The sequence below is a fragment of the Catharus ustulatus genome, chromosome 3, assembly GCF_009819885.2.
Source record: "Catharus ustulatus isolate bCatUst1 chromosome 3, bCatUst1.pri.v2, whole genome shotgun sequence".
Classification (NCBI taxonomy): domain Eukaryota; kingdom Metazoa; phylum Chordata; class Aves; order Passeriformes; family Turdidae; genus Catharus; species Catharus ustulatus.
The window spans coordinates 47,219,146-47,235,666 of NC_046223.1; the positions used below are offsets into that span (position 1 = coordinate 47,219,146).

Below are 16,521 nucleotides of genomic sequence, written 5' to 3' on the forward strand. Positions count from 1 at the left end.
ATAGCTGTAGTGTTGATGTCTAATATGGATTATGCTTGCAGTGGGATTTTTTTATCCTATAAGAATCAAACTATTTTCTACATTCATAATTACTCTAGATCTGCTGGTTTTCCTACATATTTGAAGAAATACATTTATGGTCTTACTTATTTTTACCTTTACAATAAAATTAGATGACCTTGTGCCTTGAACTCTACCCATAATTTTCTCCTTATGTGTAATTAATTTTTTCTGTTATAATCTCTTAATGTTGAAGGATGTTTTGGTTTACTAAGCATTCTTTAAGCATTTTGTTTAATTTTATGTATTATTTATCTGGTAATAATAGTTACCTATACTTTGTCAGATGCCTAAACGTCCCCCAGAATAAAGTCATGCTGAAAATTATGTCAGTAATACTATTTATTTTTCTTTTAATTTGATAATCCTAGATGGCAGATGTTTTTTACCTCCATCAAGGAAAATTTTGTATTGGGATTGCTTGTTTGACTTCACGCATATATTTTTGTGTTGTGCATATCCTGTCCTTCATATTTGTTTTCTTAGATTTCTGAAAATCTTTTGTGTTTGCATCTAAAAATACTTGATTTTTCCTCTGATGATGAGAGCTTTTTTATTTCTAGGGTATGATCAACCTTGTTCTTGAATGTATTGATCGCTTGAATGTATACAGCAGTGCAGCACACTTTGCAGATGTAGCTGGGAAGGAAGCTGGAGAAGCATGGAAATCTATTCTGAATTCTTTGTATGAATTACTAGGTAAGGCATATTATGGATTACTTGCTCAAAATAGTGAAGAATAAAGAAGTATGTAACTGTTATACTGTTATACTGTTATACTGTTATTTCCACTGTGCAGAAACTTAGAATACAAATTAAGCAGGATTTTTGTATTTGCAGTTATTTCATGTGTTAACAATCAATTAAAAAGGTTATGTCAGGAATTATAAACATTTAAAAGTATCCAGCCTAGGTCCAGAGAGTTAACATGTCCATGAAATCAAATTATGACCTTTTGGGGTGTAGATGGTAGATGATGGAGCATAAAAGTCTGCGGTTTGGTTATTTGTAGACGTAGGGTAGAGTTGAGCTTTTTTGTTACAGTTTAGTTTCTCTGGTTCCATTAAGCACAGTGCAGAGTGGGGGAAGTAGTGGCTTGATTTCCAGTTTGCAAGGCTAGAAAATTCCTTTTGAAGAGTCTGCCTGTTTTGTGCAAAGTATTGCTTCCATGGACTTGTGATGAGAACAGCACACAAGCTTTTGTTGACTTCCCAGTCTTTGTGCCCCTCCTGCCCTCTGATGTTACTTCTCTAACTGCATTATCTTCTGGCAGCTAATGCTTAGAAAGCCTGGCTTTGATCTGGCTATGATGAATTTGTACATTGCTCTGTTCTGAATAATGCTGGATCTGTACAGTAATTACATAGATGACAAATGGATATTGCTTGCTCAGTCTTGCTTCAGCAAACAGTACTTTGTTTTTTGAGTCTGCACATAAATAAAAGTAAACTGTGATGCCAGTATTCCTGTCTTTTGTCATGTCGTTGATGTTGTGTTGTATTTCACTGTGATGAGGATGAAGGCATTTATAGATGCTGAGACTGGATACTGTCACATATAAAAATCATATAATCTTAGAATGCTTTGGGTCATATGAGACCTCTAAAGATCTAGTCCAGCCACCCCGATTGCAAAAAAACCCTTTCTCATAGTTAATCTAAGTCTACTGTCTTTCAATTTAAAATAATTGATATATATCTAGTGAGGCATCTGTCCATTCTCTATTACAAATACATACATTCCCTGTGAACTCATACTAGATCCTTTTGCATTACTAAAGAATGTCCAGGAGTATATGCAGTGATGTAATGTACATGTCTGACTGACCGCATCATGGTTTTTATTTCTTTAAAACTGAATTCTGATCTTGTTCAGAGTATTAGGCAACAAGAAAAGCAACTGTAGGATGTTATTTTTTGTTTTCAATTTTAAGTGTCTATATGCATCATTTAATGCACAGCTTTAACCAAAGAATACTAACTGTTCACAAAGTTGTGCTGAGCAGCTTTTATGAAACCATCTGTGTCTCATTACTGTTAATGAAGTTAAATTTAGTGATGTGTTAAGCACTGAACTGCCTTCATTTTATGTTTCTACCTGAAGTATAGTAAGATTGTGTGGCTTGCCTATAACCAATAAAAAAGTCACTGTCAGAAACCATGTTTAGTTCTAGTCCATATGTTTTAACAAGATGTTCCCCTTCTTATGATTTCCAAGTATTTTAAGATAACTGTGACCATAATTAATCAAAGGTGTAATATTTCAGGGTACATATTTTTTTCTATTATATAATACAGCATGTAAAAGGGTTTTGTTTGTTTTGCTATTAGGGTTTGATTTTCCTTATCAGAAAACTGGTGAGGAAACTGCCGGTTTACAGAACTGCCAATGCTCCAACATTGCTCTTCCTCTTTGCAGATAGTTTCATGTCCTATTTCTGTTGTAAGTTTAAAAATAAGTTCTTTAAGTTTAACCTTTTATAAATAAAACAACATAAAAAGATAGTTACAATATAATACATGAGGTTTTGCAACAACAAAACATGGATTTTAAGAGGCTGTTGCCTCTTAGCAGGACCAACAGTCTCTGCTGCTGGAAATAATCAGAGAAACTTCAGGTTGAAATAATATTTTGGTGGCACTGGAAAACAATCTTAAGAAAATCAGTTTGCACTGTTCCACACACCAAACAGAATTCTTTGTGCCTCAGTTCTTTCTTGGAGTAGAGCAGACGCTTCTCTATGAGCTTTTGTGTGTGTACACATCTGCAGATGCGCATAATCCAGAACAGTCCAAGCTTGTGGGTGCCTGCAGTGTTCAGGGAGATTTCAGTTCAGCTGTACCCACCAAGTCAGTGCATGATTCAGTCTACTTCAATCTTCAGCTTAAAGCATGAGGGTGAAACATATTCAAAGTAGTTGCTTCCTCCCTATAACCTTGTCAAAAGTATGGCAAACAGTTCCTATACATCTATCTTGTTTTTTACTTCCTATTACTCTTTAACGAATATATTGTAGCAGTAGAAAATAATTTGCACTCATCACCTATGTTGTTTACCTCACACTCTGCTTTTGCACTGTTTTCTATCGTTACAAGAATACTGTTTTTCAGAAACTTGTTTCTATAGTAGCAGCTGACTTCTGTGGTGTAAGTGCAGGCTTCTTCATGTAGAGCATTTTGTAGGGATTATTGAGATGATTGTAGAGCCAAAATAATTCAAATTCCTTAAAGGTCAATTTGATAACAAAGGTATTTCTTATGCTGAATTTTAACTATCACTTATATTACTTAAATTTAAATCTAGGACATGAATAATTAAAACTTAAGACTGTATCTTACTGGATCCTTTCTGACAAGAGAAGACAGGAATTACTTAAATGCACTTATAATTGTGATTTAATTTCTCTCTCACTCTCTTTTCCCAATAGCGGCACTGATTCGAGGAAATCGTAAAAACTGTGCTCAATTTTCTGGATCTCTTGATTGGTTGATCAGCAGATTAGAAAGACTGGAAGCCTCTTCTGGTATGCTTTTCAGTATTTTAATGTCCTTATTTGACCAGTTCTAAATTCTTTAAAGTTGGTGGTATACTTGTTCCACCTAATTATAATGAAGTTCGTATTATGAAAAAGTATAATATATTAATAAAGTGGGATTTATATTTGTAACATTTTTTACATACTGGTTTCAGTTATAGTTCTAGTTTAAATTCCAGCAGTCATGCATTTTCCTTGACCATTTGGATGTAGTGTTACCTTTTAATTCAGACAAAGTATTTGATAAAATGGCTGTTCAATAGTGTAAGCTCTATTAAGTTGTTTTCTAATTCTAGTATCTTCCCTTTTCTTTGTAAGTCTGCATGTTTTTCAGGATTTGCATTAAACTAAATGCAACAATAGTCTTATGGAATGGATAGAATTTATTCTGCCTAACAGTGTTTACCTTTGTAATGCATATACGTTTTCTTTTTAATCACCTCTTTTGCTCCTGAGGTGTAAATTTCAATTTAAAATTAACAAGAAATGTTTTTCAGTAGCAGTTGAGACTGTTTTACTTTAAATGTACAGTAAATTCACGAATACAAGCTGCACTGAATATAAGCCGCATCACTGGGTGTTGGCAAACATTTTGGTTTTTGTCCATAGATAAGCCGCACCCGAATATAAGCCGCTTTGTCGTTCGCAGCGAGGACCCGCGTGCAATTAGTAACAGAACCGCGGGAGGGCGGGGTTTACTGGCTGAGCTAAGGCTGTGCAGGCTCGGCCCGCTAGGGGCCGCTGACGGGGCCAGGTGGCCCAGCCCGGTGCTGCCGCTCGGGGCCGGCCGCCGCTGCCACTGGGCTCGGTCACCCCGGGTCGGCGCTGCCCCGCGGTGGCAGGCAGGGACGGAGCTTCCCCCGCTCCTACGGCAGCGGCGGCGGGCGGGGACGGAGCTTTCCCGCGCCCGTGGCGCCGGCGGCGGGCAGGGACGGAGTTTCCCCGCTCCTGCCGCGGCGGCGGCGGGTGGGGACAAAGCACCCCGTCGGCTCCCCGAGCCACGGCAATGGCTGCGCGGGGCTCCCGTCGGCTCCCCGAGCCGCAGCAATGGCGGCGCGGGCTTCCCCCCCCTCCCTGGGCCGCAGCAATGGCGGCGCGGGCTTCCCCCCCCTCCCCGGGCCGCGGTAGGGGCGGCCCGGGTCCCCCCTCTCCTCCCCGGGCCGCGGCAATGGCGGCGCCGGGCCCCCCCCCGTCTCTCCCCTGGGCTGTGGCAGAGGAGGGAAGGAGAGAGCTCTCCCGCCTCTCTCCCCGCCCCCCGTGCTGCCTACAGGGAGCCAGGCTCCACCCGCGGTGCAACAGAGTAGCGATTTGTAACAATCGCAAAATGCCGACTTTGCAGCTGCTCGGCTCAGCACTCTGGCAGGCACTTCTGAGGTTGTATTAGCCGCTCCTGATTATTAGCCGCATTTCCGGTTTAGGAGCAAAATCTTAGTCAAATTGGTGCGGCTTGTATTTGTGAAATTACTTTACTTTTTACAATTTGTTTGGAAGATGGCCTATTGAGAGCCTTTCAATACTTTTTTTTTTAAATAATGCTACAGTAAGTTCATAGAGCAGGAAGATTTGTAGTCAAACCAATGGGAAATACAGTTGCAATAACAGTGTTACGTGGCTCTCCAGTTACATATTTGTAACTTATTCCCATCATCTTCTTGGCTTAGTGTCATGTGTTGTTCCATGAAATGGAAGGAACATAATGATTGATTAAAGAGTTGTCCTCAGAAACTGAAATTGCATTCACATACAATTCTTTCCATTCCTCAATCATATGTCTGCCACAGACTGATGGTGTGCTGAGGAGTCTTTGAAATACTAAGGCCAGGAAGGAAGGAAGGATGTCCCCCATTGCAAAAGTTCTTTGTTTTACATTAGACTAGTAAACATTTTGGTGGAAAAAAAAAAAGGCACAGGTACAACACAGCCTTTTACAGTGGCATGAATAAATGAGAAATACTCTGCTATTGCTAAGTATTCCACATAGTTTCAGGAATACAGGTTACCATTTGGTATACATTAATAAATTTCTTACCTTGGTTATATTCAGCAGCTGCGAGAACAGATGTGTCCTGTAGAAAACAAGGTGTTTGTGCTCCCCTCAGCTCTGAATGCCATTAAATATTCATGGGCATTTTGTTTGTTTGCCATAAATCTGTTCCTGAGATGAACTGACCAGCAACATGAGAAAATATTGTCAAATGTCAGTGGCAGGAGTGTTCTCCTTCTCAGGGCTGAGGGTGAACTGGCACAGCATTCACTAGCTGATTGACAAGATCTGCGGTGGTTGATTGCACTTGTAAAGAGCAGTTACACACTGATACTTCTCCTCTCGCAAAGGTTTTTTTCTCTTGGGGCTAGGAGAGATTTTAAGAGTCAGTTTTTCTTGAGGCTGAGACTTTGAAGCATTTGCCCTTGTGAAGCCCTCCAAACAGCAATGTTTTATGGAAGTACTTTTGCAGAGTTTTGCTTCTTGTTTTAGTTGCAGATCTGTGGCCTTAGGGCAGGGGACCTGTTTTAGTACAGGCTTACTTCCTATTTCTGGCATGCATCTGGTCTGTTTCAGCCTGCTATGTTTATGCTCCGAATGCTTGAGCAGCTCAAGAGATGAGGCAACATGAACATAGGAGTCTTTGCCTGTATCACTACTTTAGTTCTCAGCTGGTGACTCAGACAGATGACTGCTTACAGCATGGGTGGGGTGTCTAGTTAGAGGTTTGCAGATCATCCAGTCATTGCAGCTGGTAAACTACACTTGGTGATCCTAACTAAATAGATGTTGTAACTGAACAAAATTTGTGTTGGTTTGCATTATTGTTTGGGGAACCTGTTCTGTAGATGCTGTGATCTCCTTGCTCTATCGAGCATTTGAGTAACTGAACTTAAACTGAAACAAGCATTTGAAAAATGTCAAAATTGTAAGTTAAATTATTTTTCCACTATACTTCATCTTTGGTAAATCGATTTAAGGAAAATGATCTCACAATTATGCATTTACATGGGATTTGGTTGCAACCTGCTTAATTTCAATGCATGTCACAAAATTTTAATGGTGGAACTGTTTCCTGAAAGACCTAATTTTACATCTGAAACTTGTAGGGTAAGGGCCTTCAGAAATAATACAAAACTTTTCGCTCAACTTTTGGAGGTTCAAGATGAAATTTCTTAAGACAGCTCTAAAAATGCTGTGTTACATGGTTTCTGTTGGGTACGTATGTATTTTTAGATTTTAATCTCAAATCAAAAAGATTTGAAAATTAAAAACTTAGTTGTTTATGATAGAATAGTAAGGTATGAGATGCATTCTGTAAACTACAGAGTATTTTGAAACTAGTGGCTCTGGGTAGTGAACCTTCTGTCATGCTGCAAGAACTCTGAATGTACTAATATTTGCAATACTCATTTGTTCTGAGTTTTCTGCTACGAACCGGGCCACTTGTACTCCATCTCCATCTGTATTGGTAACGTAACTTCCATGTTGCCTCCAAAACTGATCTTATAATGAAGACTTTGTCTGTTTTTGAGAGTATCAGTTATAAAAGATGCTAATTAAACTGTGCATTAGTTATCCTGAGAAACACAGTAGGTTTAGCTTTTAGTATGTAAATACAATTTTGTGATTTTATGTGGGATGCTTGCTGGCCAGATTTTGAGTTTTATTTGGCTTGATGGGCTGAGGATAGTCACTGTTTTAATTTACAGTGGTAGATCTTCAATAGAGAGAAATACTGGCTTATATTAAACCTTTAAACTAAGAATACTTTAATACATATATTCATATAAAATATTTTTTTTCTAAGGTAAAGTGTTTATGAGGAAGAAACACCACATTCTGTTAATCACACCAAACATTAAAGTTGTCAGCTACATCTTCTGTATGTGTTTTCTTGAATGTATTGCAATAAAGATTTGATACTACCAAGTATTATCTATAAAATTCCTGTTTTCACTTTTTTCTTGTCCTGGAACTAAAAGCGTTATGAAAACAGAATAAAAGCATTAAATATATAAACAGCAACTGTGAATTCATTGTACAAATTAGATCAGAAATTAATTCATTTCCCAAGCTTCACTGAAGCAAAAGAAGGAAAATTATTATATGTCCAAGTAGAAATATGTCCAAGAGTAGACCATGTTAGAAGTGAAATATCACAGAGCTACAATGCAAATGCTTCAGCTGTCTCTTCAATCCATAAATTAAGACTAGATTACTCTTTCACTCTGAAATATATTCCAGATGGGATTAACTAGCCCTAGTATAATTTTAAAGGCATTAAAACATAGGTAAAAAAATAGATTACATCAAGTTAGTAATCTAATGTTGAGGAATACATTCAGTGCAGGAAACTCTGTTTGCATCCCGCAGTTGAGCTGCTGGTTGAGCTCTGGGTGAGATGAGAAGCCTTGAACTGCTGACTTAGCGTAGCAAAGGTCCCAGGAACCTGTGACCCAGGCAGGTGACACTCTGAGACATGGCAGGAGTCAAAGACCCCCAGATTTCCGCATGCTTACATGGTAAGGATATAAAAGTCCAGGTGCCCACAGACTCAGACTGTACTGAGTTGAAAGGTGCCAAAAAAGATCCCTGAGTCCAATTCTTAAGTAAGTGGTCTTTACAGGGATTGAACCCATAGACTTGGTGTTACTAGCACCATGCTCTAACCAGCTGAGATAATCTCAGGTTCCCATGTTAGTAATCTGTCCTTGGTAGCATACAGCTTAAGTTGTTATTTGGTCAGTCATTGCACCACAATGAAACTATTTTAAGGATTGGGACATTTTAGACTCTGCTATGAGAAACTTGGTCTTGAGCTGGCACAGACACCTGATCTGGCTGTGCAAGTGTGGGGAGTGTAGCTCTAAAAGGGCCGTGGTCCAGACTCAGGTGGTGCAAGAGTGACTACCAGAGAGACTTCTGAATGGTTGCACAGGGAAGTTTTTTTAACATGAATATCCTCCAAGTAAAGCTACGCATTTTATTCCAGTATTCTACGGTAAGACATGAGAGGAGTCAACATATTGTCCTGAATATACATGCTTCCTTTCGTGTGTTAGTCATTAAGAAAATTTTCACTCTCCTTACCATGAACTCTGCATATCATACTGTTTAATTGTATTCGATTCAAATGCTTACTGCTTTACTGCCTTGAGCAAATCCAATGAAACTGGAAGAAACCTAGTATTCTTTAATGTTGTCAATCTAAAAGTGAATCAGTCTGAACAGACGCAGTACACATAAACCATTTTTTTCTGAAACACGGGGAACAAAATGTATTTGCTAATCAACATTCAGATGAATTCAAGAAGGTGCTGGGGCAGCTGGATCCAATTGATAACATGCATTTATTGAATGTTTACATCTTCATAGTATTTTTATTCTGTTATTGAAAAAATTAAGACTACAAAATGAACCCTATGTAGTATTTTAAGGTAAAAGGTTATCACTCTACCTAGAGAAAATTCAAGGATATGGTTGCCACACTTATGTGGTGTCATTTAATAGTGGGTTGCTATTTATATGGATAAAGTATGTTTCAGTGCTACAATGAGAGGTGGCAAATGTCCAGTACTATGTTTTGAATGAAATTATTTTTGTGCATTCCCAGATCACTGTGACACACAAAATTGTTGATCTTGTTCTAGATTACCCCTCTAAATTAAGGGTCCATTTGTAACACTTTTTTAACCTCCCTAGGTAATTTTGCCATGATCAGTGACCCCTGACTTCCTCTGGTTGGCAGGCTGGGTGGACTGTGCTACTACTATGTTGCTACAGAGCATCTGCTCTTTTAGCTGACTCTCATGACTCTTGCATTTCTATCCTTTTTAACAATATTGTTAATGTCAGTATTTATAGAATCATAGAATGGTGGAATAATGGAAGTGCAGTATAGATCACTACCAAATTCATGTTTAGTATGTTCCATTGTTTGTAGTTAAGACTTCTTGTGCTTAAACTTTCAGGGCTGTAGAATCGCTTTGGGAGTTCAACTCTAGCTCATCTACCTGCATTTTCTGTTTACATAGGCATAATTTTGTCTACAAATATATTAAGCAACATACTTCGTTTGAAACCTGTTTACTGGATGAATCAAATTGTCACTGTATCTCTTTTCTACATTTCAGTCCTTGTGTAATCCTTACTCTTTATTAGTGATGGCAGCCTATGTCCCTCAGACCTCTGGAAAAAAACATCAAATAGTAAGGGGATAAATGGTAGTGGTGTTGTAGCTTATCTGTAGTGGCTGATGTTCTCTTCCTCACTAGAATCCAAGGAAGGCCAGAGTACTCTCAATGAGACAGAGCCATCTGACAAAAACACTATTTTTCCCACATAAAGGGGAGTTTTCAATACTACAATTTTGTTTGAATAGAAAGAGGGAGCAGAAGACTCATGCTATGGATTTTGCTGTGCAAGGATTAAACTGAGTGTTTGGAGATATGGCTTGAATAAAGGGCTGAAGACAATGATGAGAGTTGTACATTCCTAATAGGAATTGCATATCTTTAGATTTAGGGCTTTTTCTCAGCTTTGCTTCAGACCCTTTGATTTTTCTCATTGTGGCCACAACTATAGCAACTGATAATGATGAACTACATGTACAATATTTGTCTTTCCCAAAGGTAGAAGATCCCAAAGCAGGTGTTGATTTGGTCCGGTACACATGGGAGATTGTTTTATTTCCCCATTGCAGAGAAACATTTTTGAGGCTAATGATTCTTCATGGCAATGGCTGCTGCTTTATTTGGTTTGTTTGTCATATACAATGATTTTGGAAACTAGTCCATGTTCATGAGCAACAGATTATCAACTATTATGTACAGTTATGGCTTTATATGCCCTTTGATGGAAAAAATCCTTTTTTTTTCCCCCCAGGAATTCTAGAGGTTTTACACTGTGTATTGGTAGAAAGCCCAGAAGCTCTAAACATTATTAAGGAAGGACATATTAAATCAATCATCTGTCTTTTGGACAAGCATGGAAGAAACCATAAGGTAGGTAAAGACTAAACAAGTATATTTAGGTGAACAAAGCAAGCTCGTTCTTCTGTGTGGAAGTTAATTTCAAATACTTTAATGCTATTTCAATAATGAGGAATGAAACTTATCCTAAAATGTATATGAGCAGTTTGAAGAAGCAAAGAGAAGTATTACCCTCTTTTTGGCAAAAACATTGATACAGAACAATTTGCGAGGGAAGTGGGGAGAATGTTTTAATGTTAGGAGAATTTCAGAATTGTTCTAAAACTAAATCACTGTGTTGGATGAATTACATACCATTATATGTCTTCTATAACAAGGTATAGAGCATTACATTGCCTGAAGTAAGGAACTACAATAATAAAAAAGTATTTAAGATTAAAAGAATCTTTTTTTTTTCAGGTGTTGGATGTTTTGTGCTCTCTCTGTGTTTGTCATGGGGTAGCTGTGCGGTCTAATCAACATCTAATCTGTGATAATCTCCTGCCAGGAAGAGATCTGCTCTTACAGACACGCCTCGTCAACCATGTGAGCAGGTACAAAGAAAAAGAAAAAAAATTTCATCTATGAACAAAGTAAAAAAACCTAACTTGTGCTTAAAAGAAATAGTCACTACAGAAAATCTCTTTTACTTTCAAAACTTTGGTTATGATATTTTATTCTTACTAGGATTTTAAATTCCCTTTGCCGTAGTGATTAAATTTGAAACATGGATCAGAGAGAGCTGTCACAGGCTATAACTGTCCTGAACTGTTTTAAGTCTGACAGCTGTAGTCTCTTCTAAAGATTATGGTCTAGATCTAGCTGTGTATTCAAAGTATTGTCAACTGATGTTCTGTGATTGCCTTTATATTTATGATCTTGTGAGGATTTCCTAATCATCTTTGGTCAAAATTAAGAATTTAGTGTCAAACACCTTCACCAGTGCCTAGAATATTTAGGGAGTGCCTTCACCCTTCCTTCCACTGACAGAAATTTTAGAAGCTACTTTAAGGAGACATTAATATCAAGATGAGGCTAGTACCGTCTTAAATTGGTAAAGTATAATTTACAAATATCATTAAGGGGTTTTTCCAGAGTTTTAATTGACGTTGAGGCCAAAGAATGTGGTTCTGTATGAAGATCTGTGGGATGTTCTGTCTCAAACTTTTTATTTTTAAAAGTCTCAATCATTAAAAATGAAAATTGAATGAAAAATTCCAATTCAGCGTTCATAGGATTTATTAGATGCTGAAAACCATAAAAAACTCACAGTGTATGTTGTAAGGGGGGGTACTGAAAGCTAAAGAATCTGGGGAACTGATTGATTGTCTCAACTTGGCATTGGTGAGGTCACGCCTGGAATACTGTCTTCAGTGTTGGGCACCTCACTACAAGGATGAACTTGAAGTGCTGGAGTGTGTCCAGAGAACAGCAATGGAGCTGGTGAAGGGTCTGGCGCACAAGTCCTATGAAGAGTATCTGAGGAAACTGGTTTGTTTACTCTGGAGAAGAAGATGCTCAGGAGAGAACTTATCACTCTCTAGAGCTCCCTGGAAGGAGACCGTAGCCAGCTGGTGGTTGGCCTCTTCTCCCAGACAGTGAAAAATGATGCAGCCTCAAGTTGCACCAGGACAAGTTTGGATTGGATGTCAGGAAGAATTTTTTCGTGGAAAGGATGGCGAAGCATTGAAACAGGCTGCCAGGGAAGTGGTGGAGTCATTATCCCTGGAAGTGTTTCAGAAATGATGGGACATGGCAGTTAGTGCTTTGGTTTAGTTGTCATGAAGACATTTGATCAAAGGGTTGGACTTGATCATGGAGATCTTTTCCAGCCTCAATGATTCTGCAATTCATGACTGAGTTTCTGGAATGACTTTGGATCTTATACATGGAACGTAGACTTGTCTTTCCCAAATAAGGTGTTAGAAAAAGCAAATTAGTTACTTCATATTTTTGCATTGCATTAGAAAGCTGTGAATGAGAAGATTCTTATTCTTGCAATTATAAGGAAAAGAATAGTTTTTCAAAAGTCAATAAGACCAAGGATTCATTGAAGACTAAGACATATATACCTTCATCCAAAAATATTTGACAAAGTAACTGTGTAAGTGGAACATTATTGGAACTTTCTAAGATATTGCTTTTTAACATACTTTTTTCAGGGAACTGGAAAATTCTATGTATAAACCTCTTTTGAATAAAAGGAATTTGGCTAATTAGGTTGATTAAATCATGAAACCTGTACAAAAGCATAATAAGGTGCTACTCTCTTCAGGCAGGTGATCTTGCTAATAATTTACAAATAATATAAATTTTCTGGATGATAGCTTTTGTCAAACACATTTTGTTTTTAAGGACAATAAGTTTTTGCCTTGGAACAATGTGAATAGTATCTATACTTAAACATTTGGCAAAAGACAACCCATATACTTCTAGAAGGAAAGTTTATTAGTCTTACCTGATAAAACTTTTTATTTTATAAGCAACCAGATCAGTAGTCTGCTATTAAACTGACTTGTATTTAACCACCCATACCAGCCCTGCTTCCTCACCCTGCATTCCCTCTACCAGAAAGCACACTGAGACTAACTGAGAGCTACATTTTTGTTGATTAGTCAGCCTGAATGGAGAAAGAAAATATTTATACCAGTAATAACCTAATATAGTGGAGGAATGTGAAGACTACACAGTCTAGAATATGTAGATACACTCAGTCTAGAAGTTGAAGAGATTTTGTGCAATATGGGTAACCATTGAAGAAATATAGCTAGTATTGATTTTGGACACTCCTGTGCTCCATGGCTTTAATTCAAGATTGAATGTCTTTCTTAGTACAAAGCTGACGCAGACATGACTGTCTGGAGACAGATTTTTTTAGTATGAGAGTTTATATTCAATATTATCCCCAAAATCTAATTAGAAAAGCATAAAATTTTTCTGTTTTTTTCCCTTCATGACCTTTAGATATGACTCTACATATTACTCTTCAGCTAGATATTGAATAAGGACCGTAGTAGCTTGCCTTTTTAAAGTAGTCTTGTGAAGTACTGTAAAACCAGTAGCAGTAGGAGCATCACATTGATATTAAGGATTTCTACAACCATATCAAATTAGTGAGTTATACAGGACTTGGAACAAGGAAGAGGTACAAGAGAATTTTGAAATACAACGACTCTTCACTATTGTACCTTTTAAAATGTTATTCTCTTGAATAGATAATCAGTATTACAGAATGCAGTTAGCTATGTAAAATTAAACCTGCAGTGTTTACTTAGTACACTTAAGTTGGTAACTGGTGAATAGCTGTGATTTTTTTGCAGGATTTAAGATCTACTAATTGTTCAAAGACATAAACCAATTACTATTGGCATCTGAGTGAGGATACTGTTTCAGTTGCTAAAGCAAATATTTTTTTTTTACTTTAAATGAATAGACCATTTTTCACCAGAATAAATGAATGAACAAATAACTAAACGTACTGCCTTCTGGGAGCTGATGTTGCCTAGAGGGTGCCTCAACTTGTCCAGAGTACAGATTGCTATCCATTGTTACTGTTCTCATGGAGGCATAAATGGCACAACAAGCTGAAACCTGGATAGGATCAAGAAAGACTGTAAAGTTTTGGGAATGCAAGTGAAAACTATTGGAACTGAAGCTACCTCTTTTTTTCCATTTTTCCAGTTAGAAGAACAGGTACAACCAGGAGTCACATGGAGAAGCCAAAGGGTAATGGGTACAAATATCTCCTGGGGTGATTCTGACTGGAGAAAAGAGTAACATTTTTCATAATGAGAAGAATTAGTAATTGGAATAATCTTACTGGGGAAATGGTGGATTTCCCAACATTGGACACTTACAAGGTTCAGCAGGACAGTGTGCTGGGCCATGTTGTCCTGACTGTGCTTTAGTCAAGAGAGGTTGGACCAGATATCTGTGCTCTTTTCCAGCCTGGTAATCTGTGTGATCCCATGAAGTAAAATTGCTTCTGTTGTTTTAATCACACAAAACGTGCTTGAAATTTGAGTCAATTAAAAGTACACAGCAGTTCATCTTGTCCTTGAGATAATATTTTAATAACTGTTTTTATTCTTTCTATTTAAGCATGCGACCCAACATCTTCTTGGGGATTAGTGAAGGCTCTGCCCAATACAGAAAATGGTACTATGAACTTATGGTGGACCATCTAGAGCCTTTTGTGACTGCAGAATCAACTCATCTACGAGTGGGCTGGGCTTCAACAGAAGGCTACTCGCCCTACCCAGGAGGAGGAGCAGAATGGGGAGGAAATGGTGTTGGTGATGACTTATATTCCTATGGCTTTGATGGTCTACATCTGTGGTCAGGTATTCTCTTGGGTACTTTGTGGTTGTTGCTTATTTTTGTTTGAACATTATGATTGTGTTTGCAATCCCAGTGAATTTGGTTTCAACAGCAGCCAAGTGAATCAGTTATTTCAGCTGACAGTTGGAACATACAGAAACAATACCCTGTGTTAGAATATGATTTAAACTGACATGAAGTAATGCAGGTAGACTAATAATTTACATTTTAGCCTAGGATTTTGGGGGGTGTGTGGGCAGGGGCACTGTGTGTTCATGGTAACTATGAAAATTTTATTTAAAACTTCAAAGCTGCAAAAATGGAAGTATGACAGTCATTTGGATTTGTGATTCCTATGTGGTAGTGTAAGAACAGGCTGAGAAATTTAAGTAACAGGACTCTTCATTTTTGATGTTTTTTTTGTTTGTGGTTTTTTTTGTTTGTTTGTTTGGTTTGGTTTTTTTTTTTTGAGCCAGATTTTTGTTGTGGGTCTTTAGAAGTTCAGAGATACTTCAGAAGTTAATAAGATTTTTAAATCTGGTGTTTTGTTTGTTTAAAGATATTTTTTAGGTAGTGATGTTTTATTTGCATACATTGAGACTGATTATTGCAAGACTTGCAGAATCACATTCCTAGCTTGTATATGATGCATTTGCTCAGGTATTCATCTTTAAAATGTTATTGGCTTGCTTTGGGTCTATTTGTTAATAGTAATTTATGCATGAAGATATTAGTATTAGAGAAAGCTCAACTCAGTATCTAAAGTGTTTTTACAATTGGACAGTCCTGAACTTCTTGAAAGGAGATTTTATTGTGATTTCATCTTTCTGAGAATTTTTTTTTCTTTTGACATTTGAGAGATCATTGCGCAGTGGTGAACTAGAGAACTGCCCGGAAACTGGGAAAGGCTAATTGGACTGGCAGTTCTTTCCACTATAAAGATATGAGAGGTTTTCTAAAGCAGACGAGAGATAATTTAGTGAGTCAGCTGCATCATCTAAAGTTTTTGCAGTTTTGAGGCATTTTGTCTTGCTACTTGGAAAAGAATACAGTTTTACATTTCAAAACAGCTTTCCAATCAAAATAGCAATGGGTTTTATTAATAAATAATAGCATATCAACTGGAGTGGTATCTTAGGAAAGAAGCTGCTACTTAATGTCTCATGTATAGTGAGAATTACTTTGGAACAATGATGCATAATTAATGGTATCATTACAGGTGTCGTGACTGAGTTTGACAGAAAAAGTATTATTACAGAAGAACCAGAAAATAATGAGCTAACCAAGATAGCTTTTGTACTTAAGGTCACTTTTAGGGAGGAATCAAAAGATTACAGAAAAACAAAATTATTTTTCTACCCACTGCAAACTTTTCAGTCAGAAATGTAACAGAAAAAATGAATAGTTTTTTGTGGTTCTCAAGTCAATAATCCTGCTGGAAAAAAACTAGTCAGATCACAATTATATCTCCTAATTTTTCTGTTTGTTGTGGATTTGGCTGGTAGATTTGAAAAGATTTGTGTTATCTTTCTTCACTAATATTATTGTGCAACACATACATACCTCTCAAATATGGAAGAACTTTAGGTTGTTGCATATTGAAAATCATGGCCTTTCTTTTGCTTCCACAATCCCAGACTGCATCCTGA

General features: G+C 37.4%; 1 protein-coding gene across 15 annotated transcripts in view; it reads left to right on the plus strand.

Annotated features, from left to right (window-relative positions):
- The window catches only part of RYR2 (ryanodine receptor 2), a 386,994-nt gene that overhangs the window by 194,771 nt on the left and 175,702 nt on the right, over positions 1-16,521 (plus strand). For all 15 annotated transcript variants that reach the window (XM_033055730.1, XM_033055733.1, XM_033055736.1 and 12 more), the window contains 5 exons: positions 624-759; positions 3,488-3,583; positions 10,467-10,585; positions 10,973-11,106; positions 14,654-14,895. In XM_033055730.1, coding sequence (XP_032911621.1) covers positions 624-759; positions 3,488-3,583; positions 10,467-10,585; positions 10,973-11,106; positions 14,654-14,895 — 727 coding nt within the window. The remainder of the gene's footprint in view (positions 1-623; positions 760-3,487; positions 3,584-10,466; positions 10,586-10,972; positions 11,107-14,653; positions 14,896-16,521) is intronic.